Raw genomic sequence first — 25,966 nt, forward strand, 5'->3', positions numbered from 1 at the left:
GAATGTGTCCAATAAAGTTGAATTTCTTTAAAAAAGAAAAAAAAAACTTGTAGTCAAATGAATTGTAACCAACGGCTTGTTGTAAGATAAATAGAAAGGTGAATAAATAGTTGCTTTGAATAACGGTCAGAGGGTAATGTCGGTAGACCAGATAAACAGCCCAAGGCTATGTAATTTAACATGTTTGTTTATTGCCATGCCTTTATTTTGAAAGCGAGCAAACAGGAAGGGGCTGTAGTCCGTTGAACTGACGGAAGTTAACGTTTGTGTGGCTATAAAAGGTCTTCCTCCCAACTTCTTCACAAATCTTCACTTTTACAGTCAAGAACAGAGTCGACATGGCTTCCACAGCTCCCATTAAGGTAAGAACCTAAAATTTGACCTCACATATAAAGTGTTACTGTGTGAACATGGTGTGTTTGAGCACAGACAGAGAGCAATCACTAACTGCATGTGGCTAGGTAACATGCCAGATGTGCTGCTGTGACAGACCTGTAAGTGCGGGAAAAGCTCTTAACTAGCTGTTAGCATCGGACTGTGTTAGTTAGCAAAGCTGTAGCCTCCACTCTCTAAAGTTAACGGCCATAGTAACACAAGCTAACATGCTAGCTGTGGTACTGTTAACATAGTTAGCTTATATAGGTGAAGCATCTCAGGTAGTTAACGTTACAGTTAATGTGAGTGTGACAGCTGTCTGCAGGTACTTTAACTGTGGGGAGAGTAACTGAGTACTTTTACTCAAGTATCTTGCTTAAGTACTAATATGAGGTACTTTTACTGTCTTTTCTGTTCATCTTATTTTGTACGTTACTCCTGCTCCACTACATTTGATGGACACATGACAGATGGAGATGTACCTTTTTTATTTCACTACAATCATTTGACAGATGTAGTTACTGTTTACTGTACAGATATGATGTGCTCTTAAACACAGCAGGATATACAAGTATAGCTAACAACAATAATAAAAAATGTCATCAGTTGCACTCTCATACAAAGTAGTACAAATAAATAGCTCCACCTCAAACATCTACATCTGCAATAAAATCCTGCTTTACATCAATGCATCAGTGATAATAATCCAGTGATTTAATATATAATAGTGTAACAGTCACAGAGACCATTTTCTGCATTGAGTACTTTTACTTTTAATACCTATATTTTACTGATATTACTTGCATACTCAATGCAAAGGTAACAGAATATTTTTAAAGTGTGGTACTAGTACTTTTACATAAGTAAAGAATCTGAATACTTTCTTAACCATTCTTACCTGAAATAAAAGTTGCCAAGTATCATTTTTAAAGTTAAATCAATTATGAATATGACAAATACATATTAAACTTTAGGTAGTCTCAGAGAATAATATAATCAATAGCTTTTTCAGTCCATTAGATACATTTTTGCTGCATTAAAAAAACCCCAGATGTCGACAGCTTTCGTTTAGGGACTTAATTTATAGTTCAAAACTGGTCATAAATCGCAATATTGCAATATATTTTATCACAATACTCGTATAGTGACTATCCTGCCCTCCTGTAGTCACTCTGCATGGGTGTGGGAGACTGTTTTTGACATGCTCTTGATAACAAAACAACTGTCCAGACTGTTGCTCAAGTTCGGGTGATGTTCCCATTTAATAGTCGAAAGGTTACAACAAAAACATGACTTGATTAATGCAATAAGAAAAACTTATGATGTGATACTGCTGGAAAACAAAAGGAGTGAGTCATGCCTTGCCTGACCACCTACACCTGTGCTTATAAAGAATCCCTACACTGCCACCCATGGAGACCTGACATAACCGTGAGGCAGACAAATAAGCAGATGTGGCTGCTATACTCAGCATATCACAACATATTTGAAATTGCAGTAATATTGTATCGTGACTCAAGTATCGTGATATCGTATCAGGGCTCCTCTGGTGATTCCCAACCCTAGCTGAAAGCTGAAAGGAATTACAAGTATTACTACAACAACAGTAACTCTATGTTGTAATAGTGCAGCATAATTATCATGCATTGATTAATATGTTAGCAGCAATGCTGTCGCTGGTTCGGGCTGGAACCAATTTGAACAATTATCAGTGACTATGCATCATATTGTAGAATCTGCTATATCATATCTTATATATCAGTCTGCAAAGTACTAGTAGCTAATACAGCTGTCAAGTAAATATAGTGGAGTAAAAAAAATACAGCCTCTAAAATCTTCTAAGATAAGAGTAGAGGTTAAGTACACGAGTAAATACACTCACCTTTGGGGCAATAGTGTTAACTGAATATAAACAGTACTGTAAATATGTGCAGACACCTACAGCGTTTCCCCTGAGGGGCAAATAACTGCATGTAGTCTTGTCATTGGCGTCTTTAAATAGTTTTAAGCACCATGGTTTTTTTTGTTTTGTTTTGTTTTTTGTTTTTTATTTTCTGCATTTATCCATGCCCTAATTCCCCATTACTGTATTTAAAACCTTCTGTGCGGAGTTTGCATGTTCTCCCCGTGTCAGTTTGGGTTTTCTCTGGGTACTCCGGCTTCCTCCCACAGTCCACAGACACGCAGGTTAATTGGTGACTAAATTGGCCGTAGGTGTGAATGTGAGTGTGAATGGTTGTCTGTCTCTATGTGTCAGCCCTGTGATAGTGTGGCAACCTGTCCAGGGTGTACCCCGCCTCTCACCCAATCAATGTCAGCTGGGATAGACTGAATAAATACACATGGAAGTGTTTTGATCGGATATTGATTGTGATATATATGAGTGTGTTAATGACTTTCCCATTTTTGTTTAGATTGGAATCATTGGTGGTTCAGGACTTGATGATCCAGATATCTTGGAGGGAAGGACCGAGCGTTACGTCGACACACCATACGGAAAGGTTAGTTGTGTACAGCAGTGTAATCAATAAGGTCTGCTGGCATCCTGGCCTATTTTGCCACTGTAAACGTTTCCTTACAGTAGTGTATTTGCATGTAATTTGGTTACTCTGCTCCTTTTCAACAGCCCTCCGATGCTCTGATCCTGGGGAAGATAAAGAATGTGGAGTGTGTGCTTCTTGCAAGGTAAGAAATGGTGTTTTACTTTGAAATGTGAGTCATTGAGATTAGTTATCTATCAGCACCATCTAGTGGATATTTATTTATACTGCATCTCTTTAATATTTCACGCCATCTAACAACGAAGTGCCAGGCACACTGTATATTCTCATGTTTCTGACCTTCACCCTAAAAGTCAATAAAAAATAAATAATGTGTATATTGAATGCTGCTTTTCCCCGTCCTTTCAGGCATGGGAGACAACACACCATTATGCCGTCCAATGTGAACTACCAGGCCAACATCTGGGCACTGAAAGAAGAGGGCTGCACACATCTGTTGGTCACCACGGCCTGTGGCTCACTGCGGGAGGAGATTCAGCCAGGAGACATTGTCATCATCGATCAGTTCATTGACAGGTGAGCGGCGTTGTGACCACAACAGCAAGTTATGGTTGAGATATTTGTTTCTTCTTTCCACGTACTCTCAGCAATTATTTTTAAAATAATTGTCCTCTGTTTTTAAAATGAGAAAAATGTGTTTAGCTGACTGTTTATCCTGAGTTTTGTTTCCTTCTGTGGCGAAAAGCTGGTCATCATAGTGAGGGAAAGTTAAGTGGTACAAAGAGATAACACTAAGTTGTTGCAAGACGTCAACACACAGGCTACAAAAAGTAAACAACTGCATTTACAAAAAGCATGCAGGTAGCTTTTTTTACCTTCAGGCAGGCAACAGTTGTGGTCAGAGGCGTTATGTTTTCAGGGTGTCCATCTGTCCCATTCTTGTGAATGCGATATCTCAAGACGGTCTTGATAGAATTCCTTCGAATTTGGCACAAACGTCCACTTGGACTCAAGGATGATGATTAGATTTCAGTGATCAAAGGTCACTGTGACCTCACAAAACAAGTTATTGGCTATACCTCAAGAATTCATACGCCAATTATGACAAAATTAGGATAAAATGATAAATCCAAACAGTCAAAGGTCAGCTTCACTGTGACCCTCAAGCACTGTCTACTATCATGGCTACATATGTGCGTGGACAGACAGGGATGTAAACTGTAACTTGACGGGTTGGCGAGTCATATCACCACAAAGCGGTAATTTTACTTTCCCTGGTGTGTGAAGAATACCACCTGTGTGATTTGAATATGCACATTAGTGCAGAGAATCCATCTGTCCTTGCTATACCTCAGAACCTGCTCCCCTCAGGTGTCCCCCATGGTCAATGGCGAGAAACAATTTTTTTTTCATCCTGTTTGGATTGTGCAATGGATTACATGTTTGTTTTTTAAAACATAATTTTTCAAGCCAAGAAAGTTGCAGTTTATGGTAGTAGTACTGTTAAATTTTATGTAAAAACCACGTCCTTGTCTCACACAATATACGTCACCTATGCTAGTTAGCTAGCTAGTAAGGTAAGTTAGCTATGGTCCCTGCAAAAATATAACCTGGTGCATTTTATCAAGCAAATCTTTTATCAGCTTGGAAGCGAAAGAATGAGTAAGACCCGTTACTCATTGAACTACATCCCGGTACAAAACACACAGCCATCATAGCTTCAGCAGTAGAGGAAGGTGTGACGTCACCTGCTCGACTTGTGTAGTCATTCTAATTACTGATTTTCACTGTATCATACTTCAACAGTTTTAAGACAAACTGTGGCTTTTTTGACTTGCAAAATTGTCTTTTAAATTGACAAACACCATATGTGTAATTCAAGGCACAATTCAGATGCGGTCAAAAATATTATTTGTCTCTTCCTGTTGACGAAAGTACACATTTTTTCCAATTTCTGAAATGCATTAAGGAGCTTAGTACCACTTTATACTGTCCAATCACGCTTCTTTATGTATGTTTTAAAAGACCATTAAATCATACATTTGACATTCTCACACAACAGCCTTATTCTTTTTAACACGGCATTCATGTCATACCATATTCTATGACATTACACACCCTTAGATAAGTGTGTAACTGTGTGTGTAAATGGACTCACCCTTTTTGATATCTGGAAAGCATTACAGTTATGAAGTTTACATGAATAAAATGGCTACATTGTTTAATATTTTACGAGCAAAACCCCATCAGTTAAGATTTTATTAACAGCCTTAATGTGTTTCTCTAAATAGTTTGACCTTCTGTCCAAGGTGGTTGTTATTGCTTCTTACGCTGTACTGTCTCATACAGCAAGTTCAGGCATCTTCCCACACATCTCAGTGGAATGATTCATGTTACTGTGTGACAAAAGTGTCCAGATCGCTGAGTGAGCAAAGGGAGGAAGGACCTGACTCACCACGTCTGACACATTCGTCAAAGCCAATATTTGTTCACTACAGTGTTAAGTGGGAAGAATTGTCACGGTGTCATAGTTTGCTCAGGGCTTCAGTGAGAATTAGAAACTGCAGCTGTTAGTGCGACGTTCCTCCCGTGGAAACAGTTGACGGCAACACGATATTTAACAGTGACATTTTTGTAAACAGGGCTCCTTCCTGTCTGTGTCGTGTTTCATTTGGTGTATCACTTTCTCTGAGTTGTGAGAATTTCAGCCTTCAGTTGTCATTCACTCACTCTACTCAGGTAATACCCACTATCATGTTTTAGTCGCTGTCATGGAGAGCTCTGGTTCACATGAAGATGTACTTTCCCTCCCTCGTTTTGGAGTTGACTTTACTTCCTGTGATATTAAGAGTTTGGGTTGGTATTAACTGACTGTGCTGTTGTGGTTTTGATACTGATTTTGGTGCAAGCTGACCACATATGAACTAGGCTGACTGATTCCCGTTTATTTAGATCTGTAAAGAATACACATATTTATTTTGTGGAAGGCTTAAGTCGCAAAAAAAACTTGAATTTGTGGGTTTTGATCACTAGGAAGTCAAACTCACTTGGTGGCAAACCTGAGACATTTTCCTGTTTAACTGACATGGGAAAGCATACTCTCTCAGCAGTGTCCGACCTCCAGGCGGCATATACGTATAGCATGACCCTGTGGGCGTGTGAGAGCCTCTGTCAGCTTAATTCCATTAAATAACTCAACATGTGCAGTGAGAGGTGCTGTTTCAGCAGCGTGGCTTATGTCACCGATGAGTCGCCATACAGCTGGTTGAACTGTGATTAGTAGTTAAACTGCCTCCCCACAGCCGTGTCAGTGTTTCCCCCCTTGCACACTTGCATACAACTGCATCACGCTGCCTGTGGCTTTGCTTGGCCGTGTTAGTGAAGCACTCGACTACCAGCATCAAGCACAGACGAGATCTGTTTATCGAAAATGAGGAAGTTGCTTGTTGGGACTTGTTCAGACTTGTCCTGCAGCATGTGACCGCGTGTTTGTGAAGGCCTTACTTTATTGATTCCACAATTGTGATGTCAGCAGTGCTTAGTTTTTTTTGTTGGCTACTTGGTCGCCACAGGATGCTGAATGTGTTCGGTTATAAGCATTTATGTCTCCTATGGACCTTAAATGCTTTTTGCACTGAGGTTTGACCCTTTAAATCCAGTTTAGATTTTTATGCCGATCTGTTTGTCATGTCAAAGAGTAGTAGGCTTTATATAATTGGTAATAAAATCTGCATACTGCTGTGACTTATGGGATGGTGTTGCAGTATTTACATCCAATGCTTAGTCAATACTAGCTCTTTTTGCATTTTAGGAATGATTTAAATCTTTGATAATTAAAGGCTGTGGGAGCCATTCTTTGCAACAACGATCCTGACATGACACTGCAAATGAAATGCCAGCCCCAGATAACTTGATTTCCATAACATAACCAGGCATTGTACTCCACTCGCAGTTTATCCCCACACACTACTGTTATTGAATTTCCAGCAGGGTGGAGCTGCAGCTGGCTCGATCTATTTAAGCAACGACTTTAGTCTTCCAATGCCAGAGCTATGACTAAGAGATAGGGTTGGGCATCAACTTAAAAGATTACCGTCGACACAGACGTTCATATTTTGGATGTCTGAGATAATTGCGGTGTGCATAGGCAATCCATGGGAAAAATAGAAGAAAAGCAGCAATGAATCAGCACTACTGAGGAATCTAGTTATCCCATTATCACCCCATTACATAATGATCCATATACCCTGAAATAACCGCACACTTAATTAGAATTCAGTGCTCGCAAAACAAGCGGAGGGGATACAGGGTGACAGAAAATCCCTGGTGTTCTCAGGTCACTGGGCTAAGTGAGTCAGTCTCTTGTATACTCATGACCCGGCTCAATAAAGAGCTGAAGGGAGGCAGGCTGGCACTGTGCCTGGTGGAACCCCACTGACTCAGCAGAGCTGGAAATTAGACGACCGTTGTTGGCGTGGTGCGGGAGACCAGGCTTCTGCTTCTTTCTGTTAATGCTTTTATTGTCCTGGATAGATGTAAAAGGACTCTTCATGACACAGTGAATAGTTTAAAGGAATACCTCACCCCCGCAAATGATCATTTGTGTATCAATTACTCACCCTGTGTTACCTTGAATTAGCAAAGAAAATGTTTTTCCTGCATGCCTGTGGTGGACAAAGAATCCAGAAATGGAAAGAATTCTTGATGAACTGAAGTCACAGGGAGCCGTGTGTAACTACAGCAAGACTGTTTAGTGAAAATGAACTCACCCTCTAAAACAACAAAGCCAGACCATATTACAAACAAACTCAATTGAGGCAGCGGTAGCTCGGCAACTCCTGCGTTCAGCAAGGCTAAATATTTTTGAAGACCGTTTCACTTTCAGTTTATTTCCCTGTCGGAAAGAATTGTCTGTGTAGGAACAGACAGTGTAAAGATTGGTGAGGTTTTTCTTAAATGATAGAGGCTATTTAACCACTTTGATAAACTTGTCAAGGGTTCCCACTGTCATGGAAAACCTGGAAAAGTCATGGAATTTAGTTGTGTGGGATGAAATGACCACAGCAATCCTCCATGAATATGGTTTCACCCAGTGTATCATCAATGTTATTTTCTATAGCTGATGAAGTAACGTAGCTCAAATTAGTATGGATATGTGGTGTTTCTAAAACAGTGGCTCCTTTAGAGGATTATAAAATGGCAACTTGTTATTTCTATTATCATTGTGACCCAAAATAACCTTTACTTTGTGGCTTGGTTCTCCATACCATTAATGTTTATGTTGACTAGGTTTCTAAGAATTGTTTTGTCCACTTGGTCATAGCTAAACTTACAGTATTTGCTCAGGTTTCTTTTAAACATTTGCCAATCTGACATAAATGAATTTAAATGGTTAAAAAAAACAATTAATTGTTCATTATTCATCTCTACTTTAACATAAAGCATGTAGCAAAACAAAAACTAAGGTATTATTTTATATGGTTTCGGTTTATTTGGAACAATTTAACCTAAAAACAACATCTGGAATTTGCCTGTGCTGCCTGACACTAACTGTCTCTACTTCCTGTTTGCTTCTTTGTGCCAGGACTACCAAGAGAGCTCAAACGCTGTATGATGGGCAGCCCACCAGCCCCCCAGGAGTGTGTCACATCCCCATGGCTGAGCCTTTCTGCAACAGAACCAGAGAGGCGAGTCCCTAAAGACCTTTACATTTACAGATTTCACTTCCTGTACTATCTCAGCTTTGGTACCCTTGTTTTACAAAATGACTCTAAAATTGAACTTTTATTTAACTTTTTAGTATTGTTTCTGTTCTTAACATTTTCCTTTTTAAGCTGTTTTTTATATTGTGCATTAATATTGCATTTACATAGCATTATATCATGTCAAAATATATTCTTTTACAATGATGTACGTTGGCCCGACCAAAATAGACCAGAAGTGTGAAAATAGTAGTGACATGGAAAAAGTGCACATGAGCTGCAGGGTTGAGGCTAAAATTTGCTGACAGCTGAATCACTTAATCAATAATATCTAGATACATGAAAGTACTATGAGATCTCTCTTATGCTCAAATCTCATATTTAGGATGTAACTACAGATTGTAAACTTTGATTAGACTTAAAGATTTAGGGAGTTCTGTCTCTTGAGTTAGCAAAATCTCACAGGAGCAAAGGCAAAGCAGTGAGATTGCTGTTGTCCTGCAATTCCCTGTAGGTTTATATTGAAAAATTTAGTCACAAAAACTAGTAGATGCACAAAAACATCTTGTGATGAGGGCAGTCTTTGCTATAAAAATAAATATCTGCTGATCTTCAATAGTCTAAAACAGTATCATACCCCACAGCACAGTACACTGTGTTTTACTCCTTCAACACTACAGTTTAGAGAATGAGATGAACAGCTATTAAAACCATGTCAACAGTTCTCACCTCTTCTCCCACTGACTTAATGCTGACAACTATTAACTCCGTGTCCCGGTGCAGGTTCTGGTGGAGGTGGCGCGGAGCCTTGGGGTCAAGTGCCATGTGCGAGGGACCATGTTGAGCATCGAGGGCCCCCGCTTCTCCTCGCGGGCCGAGAGCCTGATGTTCCGCCAGTGGGGCGCTGACGTCATCAACATGACCACTGTGCCAGAGGTGGTCCTCGCCAAGGAGGCCGGCTTGTGCTATGCCAGCATCGCCATGGCAACAGACTACGACTGTTGGAAGGAGCATGAGGAGGCGGTGAGTGGCAGGCTGGAGGTCTCTAACAGCCGTTTTTATTACTTTGATGTCTCCTCTGTCCTTGTTTGAGCCTTGTGTGAGTCAGTGTCGGGAAAGTGGGATGCACAGTCGGTGCACATTGGGCAACATCGCTTCCTTCCTATTGTTTCTTTGTGTGTGCAGGCAGCAGTGGCATATTTATTAAGTGTTATTTGCTTTTATTGGCCTTAGATTTATTTAGTTACCAACGTTACCAGGTTGGTATCTTTTAGCATTAACCTTACCTTCACTGGAGAACGTCTGGATAAAAGCTGTCAGTGTACCAGCAGGTGAATAACATTGGCTTAATATAGCATTTTATTATTTATCTACTGTGTAAACCATCATGGTGACTGACACCTGACCCAGATCCATCTATGCTCATTGCTAGCTTACCAGCAAAGTTGCTAAACTAGCTCATAGGACAGCATGCTATCATGCCTCCTCTGTATCATGACGAACAACAACTGGCATTCCCTTCTTGGTGGAGGTTCTTGGAAAAAAGAAAACTTGTCATAGCCTTCTCCACTGTCTTCTCCTGCCAAGGATAACCACATCTTAGTACTGGTGTCCTGGAGCTACAGTGGATGCTTGACCTACCCATTTTACTTAATTTAATACTTAATTTCATCTGACGGTTTATGACACTAATAAATGAGCACACTCAAGGGCATATTCGCTTGACTTTTTCTTGTCTAGGCCATAGTATCCTAAATTTAGATTTATCTCTGTTCATTCTGATCTTAGTTTTTTACGCTGTATGACCATGTCTTGCCTGATTTCACCCTATTAATTCCTCTACTGCTTACAAATTCCCTTTGGCATTTCCCCCTACATTTTAACCCAATTCCGTCTAATCAGCTGATTCACCAAACTCTTTGAACAGCATTGGCCAGGTCACTTTAGACCAGTGATTCCCAACGTAGGAAACCCCTGAGGGTATGACATGTAACCACAGGCTCTGCAAAATCATTTCCTTGGACTAAGAAATTTGTGCTGTGCCATTAAAAAGCAAAGGTGTGAACCACTTGTGCCAAAGTGTGCAATAAAACAGTTACTGCACGATTGTGTCCAATCCACCCACATTAGCTCTGAGATAAAAATGTGATTGCGACCCACATCCTCATAACGGAGAGCCAGACAAACTGTCTGTTAAAAGTGATACTAGTCTGAAAGTTGCAGGACTCAACTTTTAGCCCGTGTCTCATAGAAATACAGGAAATGGACAAAACGCATTACGTCGTGTTGGGCACGAACTTTGTTTTTTTATGTGCTGGCAACATGAAAACAATGCCAATGCAAAGTCAGTGAGGTTCTTTTGTCGTGGTGGACACACAAATTAGGTATAAAGAGCGAAAAAAGTCAGCGTAGGGCGGGTTGGAGGACTGGGAAATTGGTCAAACAAACATGGACTTTGAACCAGGACACGTTGTTCATGTCCCATTTGAAATAAAAAAAAAGTCAGCGTAGTTATTAGGGTTGTCACGATAGTAAAATTTCAAACTCGATATCAATACCCAGGAAAATATTCAATACTCGATACCATTTTCGATACAGCAGCAAAAAATTAAGAGGCATGTCATTTTTTATATAAAGATCAGAACAGTAACATCAATGATAACAACAAAAAATCCCCCCCAAATAAATAACAACCAGAAACAAGATCTGTCCATACAAATGTATTTATCTATAGCCCTGTTTATTTTCTGTGCTTCTGGTGAATTGGCACCATATTTTCATTGCTGATCAAATAGAGTTGATAGTTTAGGCTCAGGATGCTCCTGTTTCTACCTCACTATGTGATCAGAGAACCAGGTGTTACGGGAGAAACCAAACGTTTTTTCAGCTTCAATCTGTGACTTTACAGTTGACATAACTTTTCAGACACACATAATTGTGTTGTCCTGTTAAACTAACATTGTCTATTAATGTTACAGACGGGCATGACTGATAATAAAGTTTTCTGCTTAGCTCGTACATTAACGTTAGAAGTTATATTTTAGTTTGATGCTGGCGACACCAGCTGCTCAGCTGCTAGTGAGGGGAGGGGCTGTACCTGCCGTCTGCAGCGTGCTGTGTTCACTTCACTAAATATTTCCAAAGAGCGCTTTTTCCTTTATCATTTTTGACCAAAACTGGCTGCTCTGATCCTCCTGCAGCCGCGCTGGCCATATTACAGCAACAGAAATGTGTGCATGCATGCACAGCGACGACAACAAGCCGGATACAGCGATGGCTCTGTGCCTGCCAGACACTGCCTGCACAGCACGTGTCCGTCGGACCCGTCGCGCGCACCCGACAGGCGCTGAGGTGGCGTGCACTGTTAGTATCGATACTTTTGTAAATTAGTATTGTATCCGGATACAGCATTTGAGTATCGATACTTTTCAGAGTATCGATACTTTTGACAACCCTAGTAGTTATGTGACTTTACAGACTTTTGGTAACAACACAAAGTAATTTACGTAGGCACAATTTGTAACTTTGCAAAGTATGTTATTTACATCCTGTGCGTAATTAATTTTAACCAAAACCAAAATCTTTCCCAAAACTTAACCAAGTGTTTTGTGGTTCTCCAAACCAGTTTTTTTTTCTGTTGGCATTGTTTTTGTGTTTCCAGCACGTAATTTTAACACATTTCCACCCACCACCACGTAATGTGTCGGTTTTTATTTTTCTGAAAACAAACAAACAAAAATAATCAATGATAATTTATAATCGTTTTTGAATATAAATATGGATTGTTTTTATTATTTACTTTACTTGCATAAAGGACCATTGGTGCTTTGATACCAGCAGTGATCCAGGGCTTGTTTTTCCCCTCGCTCTTTGTGACCGGAAGACTTTCTGGGCCGTGCTTTTAACAAAAGGACCTTGTTTACTGTAAACCGCAGTGATCAGTGTCGTTTCATAGCAGGAAACACAACATTTGGGTGCATGAGGTCTCCTCTGTTTTTGCCGCAGAGCATGTTGGTGTTTTATCAGATCGATTATATAAAGAGTCACACATTATTTGGGGACACATTCAGTGTCTCGCACGTTGAGAATTACTTTCATTAGAAACAAAAGAAGCATATGCCTTTTCAGGATGTTTAACACAAAAATTGAATAGCAAAATGAACTATTTTGGTTATAGCTGTGACATGTAGGGCAGTTCTGTCCGAAGTTTAACTTTTCTGCCTTCCTCTTGGAGGTGATTTGCAGAAAAGTGTAAATAAATAATACCGTTTTGCTTGTTCAGATAAATGTCTCTAGACCAGATTGCCTTTAATTTTATTAGTACCATGGGTTCTCAGCGTAGGTTTTCACCATCTGTGCTCGGTTAGGATGTGAGAGTGTCTGTGGCTTCTTATGGCTTCCGAGTGACCTTCTCTGTGTCAGACACTGTGGATAGTGCAGTTGATATACTGCGTGTGGGGGAGTTTTGGCTTATTTGTCACGGATCCAGCCAAACTCACAACTCCACTTCCGAGTTCCTGCAGCTGACCTCTTCCCCCTCCTGTTGCAGAACGCTCGCCACATCCTTCCGCCCCCCCCTCCCTCCTCCCTCCCTCCCTCCGCTCCCTCCTAGCCTCATACTACCTCCTGGCCTCCCCCTCCAAACACCACCACCCCCCCCAGTCTGCTTGCCTGCCAGCCTCCGGTGGAAGCCCTGCCAGAGGAGGTTGAGTCACACTGAGTCATCAGCTTCACTGTCTTCATCCTGGCAAACACCACAAAAACACGAACCTAGTCATTGAATGTGACATGAAAACAAAGCACTCAAGGGAAGGGTTAATTAAGGTTACAGGAGATAATGAGGGCAGGACGGAAATAAAGTTGTAACTTACTGTATTGTACACTGTGCGTGTGGCTGAGTAATGTTTATTATCACATTACTTCATGCAGATATTCTTAATATGTTACCTTGACTGTGTGACTGACGCCTCAGCTTCTTTATGTGATTAGAGCAGATAACTTAGTATCCGTAGGATTTTTATTTCCTCTTTTCTCGTAGTGATGTTGCACAACGTGATGTTTGCCAGTGTCATAGACATGATAGGTGAAGTGGCTCAAGAGTCAGTTGCATCAGTACAACATAGTGAGTCATCGGAGTACAGCTGGCTGCCAGGAGAACAAAACATGGGTCTTCACATCTGCACTGATGAAGTGTTTCTTGTATTGAATGTTATTTAGCAGGTCCTCTTGTGATCTGAATAAACTCCAGATAAAGCTAAATTTCACTTTCACCAGCTTAACTTGCCGTCCACGTCAGAGCTGAAGCCTTGATTTCTGTGCTTTGTTCTTGAATTGAAATACAAAGTAGGCCCAGGCCATAATTTAAAAGAAAATCAGTGTTGTAACAGTTTGCAAAATTCATGGTGATTCATTTGATACAACTTGTGTCACGGTATGGTACATTTTCGACACAGTAGAAATGCCAGAGAAATTTTCTTGTTTTTTAAAATTTCTAATTTATAAACCTAACTATTGCGGCTTCCAAGTAAGTTCAGAAATAGCTCCCCACAGATGCCCAGATAACCGGAGATATAATAAACTCACTGTCTTTGGTTTTAATTTTACTCACTGTTTGATGAGCCAGGTACCTCGGTTGGTTTAGAGTTGGCTGATTTGCGGGATGTATGGAGAGTTGCAAGATGATGCTAACTGACTGTCTTGACTGTCATGTTCAGAAATGAAAAACAAAATCCCCACACAAACATTCCCCAAATAAACAGGCCTTTCCAAAAAACAAAGTTCAAATCTCTGAGGTATTAAACGACTTCATCAAACAACACTGTAACCCTGTGGCGTCTCTCCATGCTCCACACACATCAGCACACCTAAAGGTTCAGGAGATGCCAGGCCAGGTGGCATTTGAGTGACTCAAAAAATAATAGGAAACTAGGACTTGCTAGAAATGGCTTCAACACTAACATGATAAAGTATGATCTTTTATTCACTTTGAACAAAGATGGAGCTTGACCTGAGTGACCCATCGCGTAGGGCTCTTCTTAGCAGCATATAAAACAAAACCAGCTCCTTTTATAAAATGAAAACTATAAAATGTAGTATTGTAGTAAAAACAAATGCAAACAAAAGAAACAATTCTCTTTCTGAGATGCCAGAGAAATGTCCTTGTCTAAAAACATTTGTAATTAGGGATTTTGTTTTTTTTTTTTGAACAAAGCAGGAATGGGCTCAATTACATTAAGCATATACTTAAAGCCTGTTTTCGTCTACAGATATGGGCGTCATATCTGCAACTACTAATGTACTGATCCCCACAGTGATATCTTTTGCTCTGTCTGAATCAATTCTGAATGGCTGCCTAAATGCTGCAGCGATAATGTTAGCATGTTGTGCTTATGTAGCTCCTTGTTTTCGTCTATAGTCCCACCGATTGACACACCGGATGAAGTCATCTTAAATGACCTGACATGTTTGAAGTATTCCCACTGATGTATCCTGCCCACAGGAGAAGAATGTTGTGGTTTGGGGGGTGGGAGGGGCAGACAGCACGTTGGCTGTTACAACATGTGCGCATCCTTGTTTACTTTATAGGCTGTATATTTTATTTTCCAAATGTAATAGGATTAGTTCGGTGAATCATTCGGGTTGTAATGCGTACTGAACTGGAAGCCTTGCACTGAATGATTCAATACAAATGCATGTATTGTTACACCCTTGCAAGTGTGTGTGTGTGTGTGTGTGTGTGTGTGTGTGTGTGTGTGTGGAGCAACAGTAGACTACAGCTCATTTTCCGTTAAACACAGATTTGTTTGATTCCACACTGTTATTCACAGTGGAAACATTCATTGTATCGTCACTGTACATTTTTAGGGAAATACAAAATGACTGTGACACTTTAAGGAAGTGAAATTTGCATTTCTCTAAGTGACTCGTATCAAACGTCGGCTGTTTCCTTCTTCTCGTGTCCTAGGTCTGTGTTGACAACGTGCTGAAGACGATGAAGGAGAACGCCAACAAAGCCAGCAGTATCCTGCTGACTGCGATACCTCAGATTAGTCAGATGGACTGGGCTCAGACAATAAAGGCCTTGAAAGTAAGTTGTCAACCTTTATGATGATTCATTTCCATTCACTAAGTCTCGGGGAGGTTGTGAAAGAGGGTCTGTTTACCTTTCCCCTCACTATCTTGAACTTAGATCTCATTTATATTGTGGTCTGTCTCACCGAGCCAACTCTTCAACTGTTTCTGAAGAGTGATCAAACCTTCTGGAGCCCTACCCCTCTCAAACCACTGCCTGTTCACGAAGGTTATCATTACCTTGAGGTCCGAGTGCCATAAGTGAGCAATTATACCTCCATCTGCAGCTGACTCAGACACTGTCATTGTGCTGTGCTGCTGGTTTAACATGAAGCATGACAATATGTAACACATACTATAGTCTTAACTCAATATATGTGGTTATAGAGATATTGGGAACACTTTATCTGGATAGTCTTCCCACAGATAATTTATAGACTTATTTGTAACATTTCAACAGCTTATTATATGAGATTCAATAGTTTTGTTTTGTCTGTAGATGTCTATCTTAAAGTAGATGTGACAATAGGCATGTTTATGAATTGTCACATATATTCTAGAATTTGGGGTGTAGTCCTCCCCTTGCACTTGTATTTCTTAAGTTATTATAAATAAAAAAAGCTCCATTTTGATGCCTTTTTACGCACTCAGGCGCCTTATTTCCATTTGAACTACAAAAATATCCCAATGTGAATCATTTTATTTTCATTGTGATTTTAATAATTGGTCAGCGGGCCATCTGGCACTCTACTGTGGGCTGAAAGCTCTAGAAAATCTGTTAAATGTGTACAGAAAAAAAATCAAAATGGCTGACTAAGAAGCTGTTAAAATGTTACGGATATTTTGTAAATTATCTGTAGGTGGACTATCAAAATAAAGTGTTAAAAAAATCAAAAAGTGTGAAACGGTGCACATATATAACAAATGTGTACTGTATTAATTGCACTTCAGAAAACTACATGACTAACAGCGTATTCACACAGTACATGATTACTCTGGAAAAGTGATGCATCAAAGCTTCCTCTTCTTTGTTCATTTGAATTTTGGTAATGATAGCTGCACATCAAAATTAAATCTGTCTACTCTGAAACAAATGCTAGACGGTTTTCACCTGATCTAAACATAGTAATGACTTTCTTCCTTCTGTTACAGTCGATGGCACAATCCTCAGTCATGTTACCAAAACACGAAGCGTGCAGAAAATAATGAAGCACAAAAGGATCCCAGACACCACCCGCACCGCCGCCACGGACAACAGAACTCTCTGCCTGTGGATTTGTCATCAGTGAATCACAAGAAAAGTGCCTCACATACATAATGCATGTGCTGTGTCTTCAGCTGGAGTTTCAGTGTTCCTCTTCCTGACTCAGAACACACACATTACGCCCCCGTCATCCTCACCACAGGTCACTCTTTTTCTCTGGAACACACAGTTACTGTCACGTCTCCGTCAGTCCGACCACACGTTTAGGTACAACACATGTCAAAAGACCAACAAAGATTTTAAGTCTTCTAAAGATTATACTGGATATTATTTTTTGTGGATTTATATTTTTTGTGGTCTGTAAACATGTAAAGTTTATATATATAAATGTATATATGCCTGTAAACCGTGTGTGTCTTTATTGCTGTCGATGCAGGATACAATAAAAATGCTTTGAAAGTTTAGCACATGAATACTTTATTACAGCCTTAGGTACGACTAATATAACACATGAATAATACATGTCTCGAATGTATCAGATGTACTCGAGTATAATCTTTAAAATGCCTGGATACACTTCAGCAAGATTGTGTCTTGTTATAAATACCGGAAATGTTTGTATCTTTATATTTTCAGAAATGCTTTCTCTCTCTCTCTCTCTCTCTCTCTCTCTCTCTCTCTCTCTCTCTCTCTCTCTCTCTCTCTCTCTCTCTGTGTGTGTGTAAGTAACTGTTTTAAATGTTTCATGAATTAAAACCCAACAACATCCAGTTTATATATAGTCCAGGATCTGTACTGTACATGCAAACTGTTTCCCAGTTGTCAATAAATCAGCTAACTGACAGTATAAAGAGTCCTTTTGAGGAACTGACCAAACTATTTACTGACACTGACAGTTTTTTTACACACTTAAAATCTTTGATATACTGTAAAAATCATCAGCAATCAAAAGCATGTTTGTCTTCTCCCTTCTCTGCATTTGCTGCACCTGATATGTGCATCACAGTACACATATCTAAAAATATCTGGTACCTCGTATTTCCTCTTTGTTGCCTCGTCTGAACAATATGAATGGCTCCTGCTGCATAAATGACCTCAATAAAAAGTGGAGATTTGAAGATAAAGTTGTAAGAAAATAATTTAAATATCAAAGCAACTTGACCTGAGTAAAATATGTCTTACAATCTGCAGTTTTGAAGCAGGGGTTTATTTTTTAGTCACATGCTTGCACTATGCCCTGAAATGCAGGGAGGGATACTCTTGAGGCTAGTGAAAGAATTATAAAAAGATCTCACCTCAGGATTAGCACAGACAGTATCCTGGGGCTGCCATGGTGCATTTATATCTTAAGGAATTTAGAGTTCAGATTTGAATTTCTGGTTTTAAAGCATTTTTTTTTCAATAATCTCATTTGATAATTTAAATCTTAAATCAGCTTCCTGATTGACATGTGATGGACTGAATTTACTGTTGAAACAAAGTCAGTTTACCATTTTAATTCCTGCATACTGGACCCATAGGTACATGTTTCAACAACAACAACAACAGTGTGTTAAGCCCTTCGTAGTTTAGGGGATTTTTCTGTGTTGCCAAACCTCACTTTGGTTGCATAAAGCCATTAAAACCGCCGGGCTTGAACAGAACTAGGCTGATTAACTCTCCAAAACGATGCAGAGCTTATGCGTCATGTTTGTGTATCCAGAATATATATAAAGATATATATATAAGATATATATATATATATATATATATATATATATATATATATAAAGATATATATAAAGACCATATATATATATATATATATATATATATATATATGGTCTTTTTACACAGTATTAATTCAACTATAACCTACTTTTACGCATCATTAATGTGCACAAAAATCTACTTAATTGGTGCAAGTCAACCAGATTCTGTCACATATATCCTATATTTAAAATATGTCCATGTGAGCTGAAAACATCGCCTCAAACTTTTCACTTAAATAAATAAATGATTGCAACATTATTGTTCTGGATGGCGTGTTTAACTGTGCAGTCACCTGAGGCCGGAGATTATAACATGATCAGTATTTACATGCGCAATGTGTGTGATGTGACTGTGTCAATATTCTTAAAAACCAGTTTAGCAGAGGCAAAGGGGAAGTCGGCTAACTTGTAAAAATGTTCGTCCTGCAGTGACATATTGCTCGTTTGGCCTGTGAATAGTTATGGAGACAATGGAAAACTCCCAGCTGAACTCAAATGCAACGTCAAATACTAATACTAATACTAATACTAATAATAATAATAATAATAATGGCTTTATAGGTTTTAAAATCATTTTATTTTCTGGTACCTTTCACAAACCCACCTTAAGACAATATGTGAAGCATAATCATAATACTTCCAATCTGCTTCATACTTTAAAAGTTTATTTACATTTTCCATATTATTAAAGTGCATAATATGCGAGTTGTGAATATAATTTGCACAAACAGGAAGGGGAGGATAAAGATAACGCATACAGAATAGTGCATCGACGGTGAGACACTAATATTCAATGTGCAAAAACATTTTGAAATGGCTTTTCTGCTATTTGGTTAAATACTTAAAATTAAAAGATATTTAAAATACAGTAATCCCACCACTTTTACGACGAGGAGCGACAATAATAATATTTTTAAAAAACAATTTACTTTAGACATATTAAAGTAAAACTGTACACTGCACAGATGGGGACTCCTTAGAGGCTTATTGGGAATAATCTATTTACAAAACGGAAGATAAACCAGCAACAAATTGTGTGTATGTGTCTGTAAACATAATATCCCGACCAGCCTGGCTTTATATCTTTATAACAATATTGTGCTCTTTCAGAACAGCGACCCTGCGTGATAAAGCCGATTTCGTTAAAAATAAAATAATGCAACTATTTTAGCAAAGAAACAGACAAATAAATAGAAAATATTTACAGCAAATCCGCCTCTGTGTAATAAGTCATATTGGAGGCCTCCTCAGGCCCCGACTCTCTGAGCCCCGAGTCTATCAGACCAAGCATCACTGAGGGTTTTCCAGAGACGTCAGATAATCAGCTGTAGATGAGTGTTCATTCTCTGTGGCCAAATCGATAGGCCGCCGGTCCGCATTGTCCCTGGCCTGGATGTCAGCCCCGTGCTCCACCAGCGCCTTCACAGTGTCCAAAAAGCCCGTCCTGGCCGCGTCGTGCAGCGGCGTGGCCCCTGTGCTGATGTCCTTCAAGTTGGGATCAGCTCCTGCCCTGAGTAACGACCGAGCCACCGTCGTGCTGCCCATCATCATCACCTTCATAAGGATATAGAGGCTAATTAGGTTTGATAATGCCTATAAAACCATTTACAAATCAATCATTTATATATTTACTAGAAGAGCACAAGGAGCAGAGTGTGGAGTTTGACCTGCAATTTAATAAAACCACACTGCCCCTAAAAGACTATTCGATTATTACACACATTTTTTTTTTTTTTTAGATTTGAACATATATTTGGCATATTATATTACAATTAAGAACTCTGTTAACTGACGCTGGAGATATTAGACTATATGACATATTTTCCCACATGGGCTAAAATTTAATTTATCTGAAGTCATAATTCTAAGTGGAAATAGGAGAATGATGAGCCACTTTAACGCACCTAAACAACACAATAAAAAACCTGAGCAGCCTTTAAGAGCTCATTTAGTTTCGTTTTCTTTTATCTTAAAGAGAAATTATAATCCATAACCTCACGTGAGACGAAAGGAGAGTTGTGTTTTCGCTCACTGTAATCTCGGTTGCTGCAAATTATGACACAATGGCGCCAGACTTTTTTTTAAAAAAAAAAAAATAGCCTAAATAGACGACAATATTTCTAATTTTCTTGGTAATTCTGGTTATCAGTAGCAGGTGTTATATGGTGTTAATTCAGCTCATTTGTTATTGTGATAACCTATATTATAGAGGGCCCTAACCCACGTAGATGAGACTTATTTTTGTGGGAATAGGTGAGTGAGTTATTAAGAAGTGGGGGGTTTATTATAATAACAATATGCTCTGCTTTTGCAACTACAGGCTTGTTTTTTGGCGTGCGTAAAAGCAGTGCCGTGCCAAAATACGTAATAGACAACAAAGTAGCAACAATCTGCTGTCTAAGGCAACATATACACTTATAGTTGTATTTATCTTGATGAGAAATTGCATTAGGAAGAAACTGGAATGTTTTTTTCTCAATAAAAGTGAGCCGAAGTTTGATTACTACAAAGAATGGCGACTGCGCGTCATTTTGAGGTGAATAAAGAAAAATATCTTGCCCATAGCCTGGTTGAAAATGTCTCCCCAAGAGGTTTATGATGTTTTAGTGCGAAAATGATGCCTTAATAAGCCGTCAAAGCGCATCTGGTGACTGACCTGCAGAGCGGTTCTTCCAAAAACGTTGCACCCGTTAGGATCAACTCCTGCCCACAGGAGAGTGTCCACACGGTTACTGTCTCCCCGCGCTGCGGCTGTTGTCAAATCATCCACCGTGGGCACTATCTCCTCCAACATTCTGCAGCGATCACGTCCGTGAATATGTCACTCAGTCGTTTTGACAGGTAGTCCGATGATGGCTGTTTGAGGAACAAAAATACGGCTTTAAAAACACGCCGGAGAGCGCGTGTGGAATAATCACGACTCGGTGTTGATGTCTGGAGGTCGCTCTTCAGCCGTCCGCGGCTTGTCAGCGTGTCCAGTCCACAGGTTGCGTGGGTCTGCTGAGTAAACCGTGCATCGCCTGTCCAGCGATCAGTCGGTGTGTGTCTGGGCTTGTTTGGTGTTTTGAATGGGTGACGTCATTGAATGTCTGTGCTGCAGCACGATCGTGCGCATGCGCCGTTTCGGCTGCTTTTGACAGCAGAGGCAGCACATTTCTTTTCTGCTCCTCCTCCTCGCTGTTGCTGCTGCTGTGAGATGATGGAAACCGACTCCTCCTACAGCTCTCAACAAAATCAAACTCGTATTTGGCGGTTCAGTGTTTGATTTAAAAACGCAGCTGCGCACTCTGGGTGCTGCAGATCTTCAAATTTCATCTTGATCCTGTAAAACACAAGTTGACTATCTCACCTGATGTCCATTAAATGACACTTCTGGAGCTTCTGATCGTGCCATGAGTTGCCATGGGACTAAATATTTCAATATTTTTTTCTCACTAAACTTGAATCCAACATTAACAAAAAAATCTTAAAGTGCTTAGAAGAACTAGAAATCTGAGTACCTACAGTTAGATGGCAGCTGGCACACTCCCATCAGCTGATGAAGATCATGCAGGGGTGTAAACATAGCCGGTGCAGGCAGGGCAGTTGCAGTGGGGCCCTCCAACTAGGGGGGCACAGGGCACAGCCTAACACGGGCTGAATTGTAGCATGGACTTTTTATGTGGTTACACAGGGTTGATCCTTTGATAGGTTACTCAATCTGTGTAGCTACATCTAATGGTCCAACCACTGAATATCAGTGATAGACTAACAGATGGATGGATACCTGTACAGATACCTATCTTGCCACTGATGTAGATGGAGACTTATAGACCTATAGTATAGACCTATAGTCACTTTACTGCCTTACTTTTTTTATATATATTTTTCATCTATTTCTAATCCAGAAACATATGTACATATATTTATATACATATACTGTATACATATTTTCTATTTTTCAATCTTTTTTTTTTTTAATCTAAGTATACATTGCCACCCTCCATTTTCTGTCTGTGCTTTGAGCTGCTGTGATGTGAATTTCCCAAGTGTGGGATCAATAAAGTTTATTTTATCTTATCTTAACTTATCTTATAGATAGGATTGTATCAAATTAATTGTCGGTGGGTCGGTGTGGCTTCTGCAGTGATGCGGGCACTGTGCCGGTCCGTCGTGGTGAAAAGGGAGCTGAGCCAGAAAGCAAAGTTTTCAATTTACACGTCCATCTACATCCCAACCCTCACCGATGGTCATGAATTCTGGGTAGTGACCAAAAGCATGGGATTGTGGATACAAGCGGTGGAAATGAGTTTCCTCTGTAGGGTGGCTGGGCTCAGCCTTAGAGATAGGGTAAGGAGCTCGGAGTAGAGCCGCTGCTCCTTCGCATCCCACTCGTAGGAGGCCCTGGGGCAGACCCAGAACATGCTGGAGGGATTATGTATCTCGTCTGGCCTGGGAACGCCTTGGGGTCCCCCAGGAGGAGCTGGAAAGTGTTGCCGGGGAGAGGGATGTCTGGGGTGCTTTGCTTGGCCTGCTGCCCCACGACCCGGCCCGGATAAGCGGATGAAAATGGATGGATGGATGGGATGAAAACAAAGGCACAGGCCTGCACAAATGTCTTTTTCTACCTAGGCCACTGCTGTATACAAGGATTGTGCCATACAGCAGGTCTCATCTTACGGCCCTCATGCAGCTGTGGTTTAGTGGTGCATATTCACAAACACATATTCATTTAAATGAGTTAAAAACAAGTTTACACATATAAAACCTGGCGCCACTGGAATTTTTGGGCGCTGGGGCAGCTGGATGTTTGCTCCATTAGTCATCCAGACTCTGTGTCTGCCATTTCATACCTTAAATATAAAAAACAAATGACAAAAAATATGACAGCAACTGTTTAAAGGCCATCTGTGACAAACTGAAACCAACAAAAAAAACAAAAACAAAAACTGGGTCACTTTTTGCTGAGCAGACTAAAATAGATTTTGAGCAGGGTGCCGTTTATGACAGCTGATTTGTGTCAACAGGCTCGTGGACAAAATGCATCATCTCAATAGAGGCCATTTAGAAAACGATTGGAATGCCTGTCCGTCTCCACGATGGCACAGACAGCAGCTATTGTGTGTCAGACAGTTGTTGTTATATATGTTAATGTCGAAGAAGTATAGGAACAGAAGTAGTAATTGTGTGTTGTAATAATTGAACCTGTTAACAGGTCATAGTGAAACTGTAATGTCATAATTCCCTGTTGTTTAACCTGCTAAACCACTGCTGTTCATTAGGAGTTTCCTTTTGAATAATTTCCAATAATCACACCCTCACAATGGAGGAGAAACAGCCACGCAAACACGCCGTGCTCGGCCTCTGCCAGGAATGTGGACTACAATTAGTCAGTAAATTAAATGTGTGTTGTGTCAGGTGAGGATGGACAGACTGAGTGTTGTCATAGATGGAATAATGGTTGTTTTTTTGTAAAATAGCCGGTAGCAATCTAAAAAAATGTTATAAAATATATGCTTACTCTACATAAATTATAAAAAAGGTACAAAAACTGTGAAATGAAACAAATAAGTCCCTATTTCTGTGTTTTTGTCCTGTACGTATATGTGATGATGATTTCTGGGTCATGTGATCATGCGACGATAAGATTATAAAGTAGTGAGTTTAGGAGCAAAGCATGTAACTAGTGTGCCTAAGTGCCCGTCATAATACTGTGCATTGGGGGCCCGTTGTAACTACCTTGCACCACTTAGATCATATGATCTGATCAAAAGCCCCCCAGCTACGAAATGGACTTTATGGCATGTGATAGATAACTGTAAGGGGATTAATATGCTTCTTAATGAGCCTTTTTACTTTCAGTGCAAAATGACAAGTGTCATGGGAAATTATTAAATATGAAAGTGGCGTCATCATGTATAATAGTTACTGTATGAATGTATAATTTATCCATTGTCATGGTTTGGTATTTTGGAAGGCCTCAGAGTCCTTGACTGAGGCTCCAGGGTGTTTTAAAGTTATACGATGAGACTCTATGTGCCGTGTAAAATATACTTAACAAGGTTGAATCATCATCCTGTTTCTTTAAGTGTTTGGTATGGCTGCGTCCATGCGTACATGCTGTACCAGGATCTTCTCTGACGTCAGTTTTATGTTGCGTTAAACATGTATTAGAATGAGATCAAACGAGGCTAAATGAGTTTATTCTATGAGTCATCAAAATGCAGACTGACCAAGAGTAGAAGATTTTACACATCAAGAAAGTAGTATGACACCAGGAGCAAAAGTGGTGAAGATCCCAAGCAGGAGGAGTGGTCCTAAAGTGTGGGGGCTCAGGGACAACATGAAAAAAACAAACAAAAAAAAAAATAAACATAAAGCAAAACTGAAACAAAACGTTGACATGGATGTGTGTGTGTGTGTTTTTTTTTTCCAGGTTCTGACAATTACATATAGCACAGGAAGACAGTATGAGTAATACACCCACGAGTCTGAAAGCTTATAAGGCACTAAAACATTACGTATTAGGAGGAGCCCCCCAGGGGTCATGTAGTAGATAGGCCTAAATCTAGCCTGATCAATCACAGGCCTACCCAGTCAAATAAGGGTATTATTATTATTATTTATTTTTTTATCTATTTTATTAAGGAATAAAAATATGACGTGGTTTCTGGAGTCCTTGCTAATATATTCTGGCACATCAAAAGTTCTGAATATCACTGTAGGCAGGGTTGTGAAAAGTTTGTGTCAGCTACGCTGCTGTGGTGAAGTGCTTTGAGGTTATGAAATATTAAACCTTTAAATGTAATATACAAGAGAACCTATTCTCTGTTAGCCTTTAACAGTTGGTACTTCTTAATTAATCCACTGCAATAAAATGTCCTCCCTTGCAGCACAAGTAAGAATACAGTACAATCTCTCCTTGTTTTTTGATGTTACATATCTGCTTGGGAGGATGAGGTACACCAGATCCATCTCCAGTTTCAAACCTAATATTTTTCTACTTCACATTGGACCAAAGAAAATTGGAGGAGGAAGAATTTAATTCAGGGGTGTCCAAACTATTTTTCAGTGAGGAACAGATTAGATAATGTGAAATTACCTGGGGGCCAGCTGCATTTTGCATCACATGGTTATTAAAAAATGCTCTTACAAATGACAGAAATAGTAGTGAGAAAATATATGACTTCCCACCACTCCTAAAAGCAGCTGCCCTCGCTCTTGACTGTAGAATTTTTGCTGTGGCCATGTTTCCCACCTAACAAGCAGTATCTGGCAGGTCGCCTAAAGGCCACTCGCACTCTGTTTGTACACACCGGCTCCCGTAGCAGTTCTTCTTCTCTGCACCTGTGGCGCCTCCAGTCCTCTCCTCACCATGGATGC

The 25,966-nt window shown here is 39.9% G+C and overlaps 2 protein-coding genes across 2 annotated transcripts; one reads left to right on the forward strand and one right to left on the reverse strand.

Annotated features, from left to right (window-relative positions):
- The first annotated feature begins 204 nt into the window (after window positions 1-204).
- Window positions 205-17,977, forward strand: mtap (methylthioadenosine phosphorylase). The gene is made up of 8 exons (XM_033624182.2): window positions 205-362; window positions 2,790-2,876; window positions 3,002-3,060; window positions 3,285-3,452; window positions 8,461-8,563; window positions 9,362-9,601; window positions 15,543-15,665; window positions 16,802-17,977. Exons 1-8 carry the CDS (start codon window positions 339-341, stop codon window positions 16,853-16,855), a joined length of 858 nt encoding a protein of 285 aa, XP_033480073.1. The 5' UTR covers window positions 205-338; the 3' UTR covers window positions 16,856-17,977.
- Window positions 17,978-19,165: 1,188 nt separating this feature from the next.
- Window positions 19,166-21,630, reverse strand: cdkn2a/b (cyclin-dependent kinase inhibitor 2A/B (p15, inhibits CDK4)). The gene is made up of 2 exons (XM_033623548.2): window positions 21,261-21,630; window positions 19,166-20,158 (listed from the first exon to the last, which is right to left on the reverse strand). Exons 1-2 carry the CDS (start codon window positions 21,396-21,398, stop codon window positions 19,895-19,897), a joined length of 402 nt encoding a protein of 133 aa, XP_033479439.1. The 5' UTR covers window positions 21,399-21,630; the 3' UTR covers window positions 19,166-19,894.
- Between the last annotated feature and the right edge of the window lie 4,336 nt (window positions 21,631-25,966).

The sequence above is a fragment of the Epinephelus lanceolatus genome, chromosome 3 (assembly GCF_041903045.1).
Source record: "Epinephelus lanceolatus isolate andai-2023 chromosome 3, ASM4190304v1, whole genome shotgun sequence".
NCBI lineage: Eukaryota > Metazoa > Chordata > Actinopteri > Perciformes > Serranidae > Epinephelus > Epinephelus lanceolatus.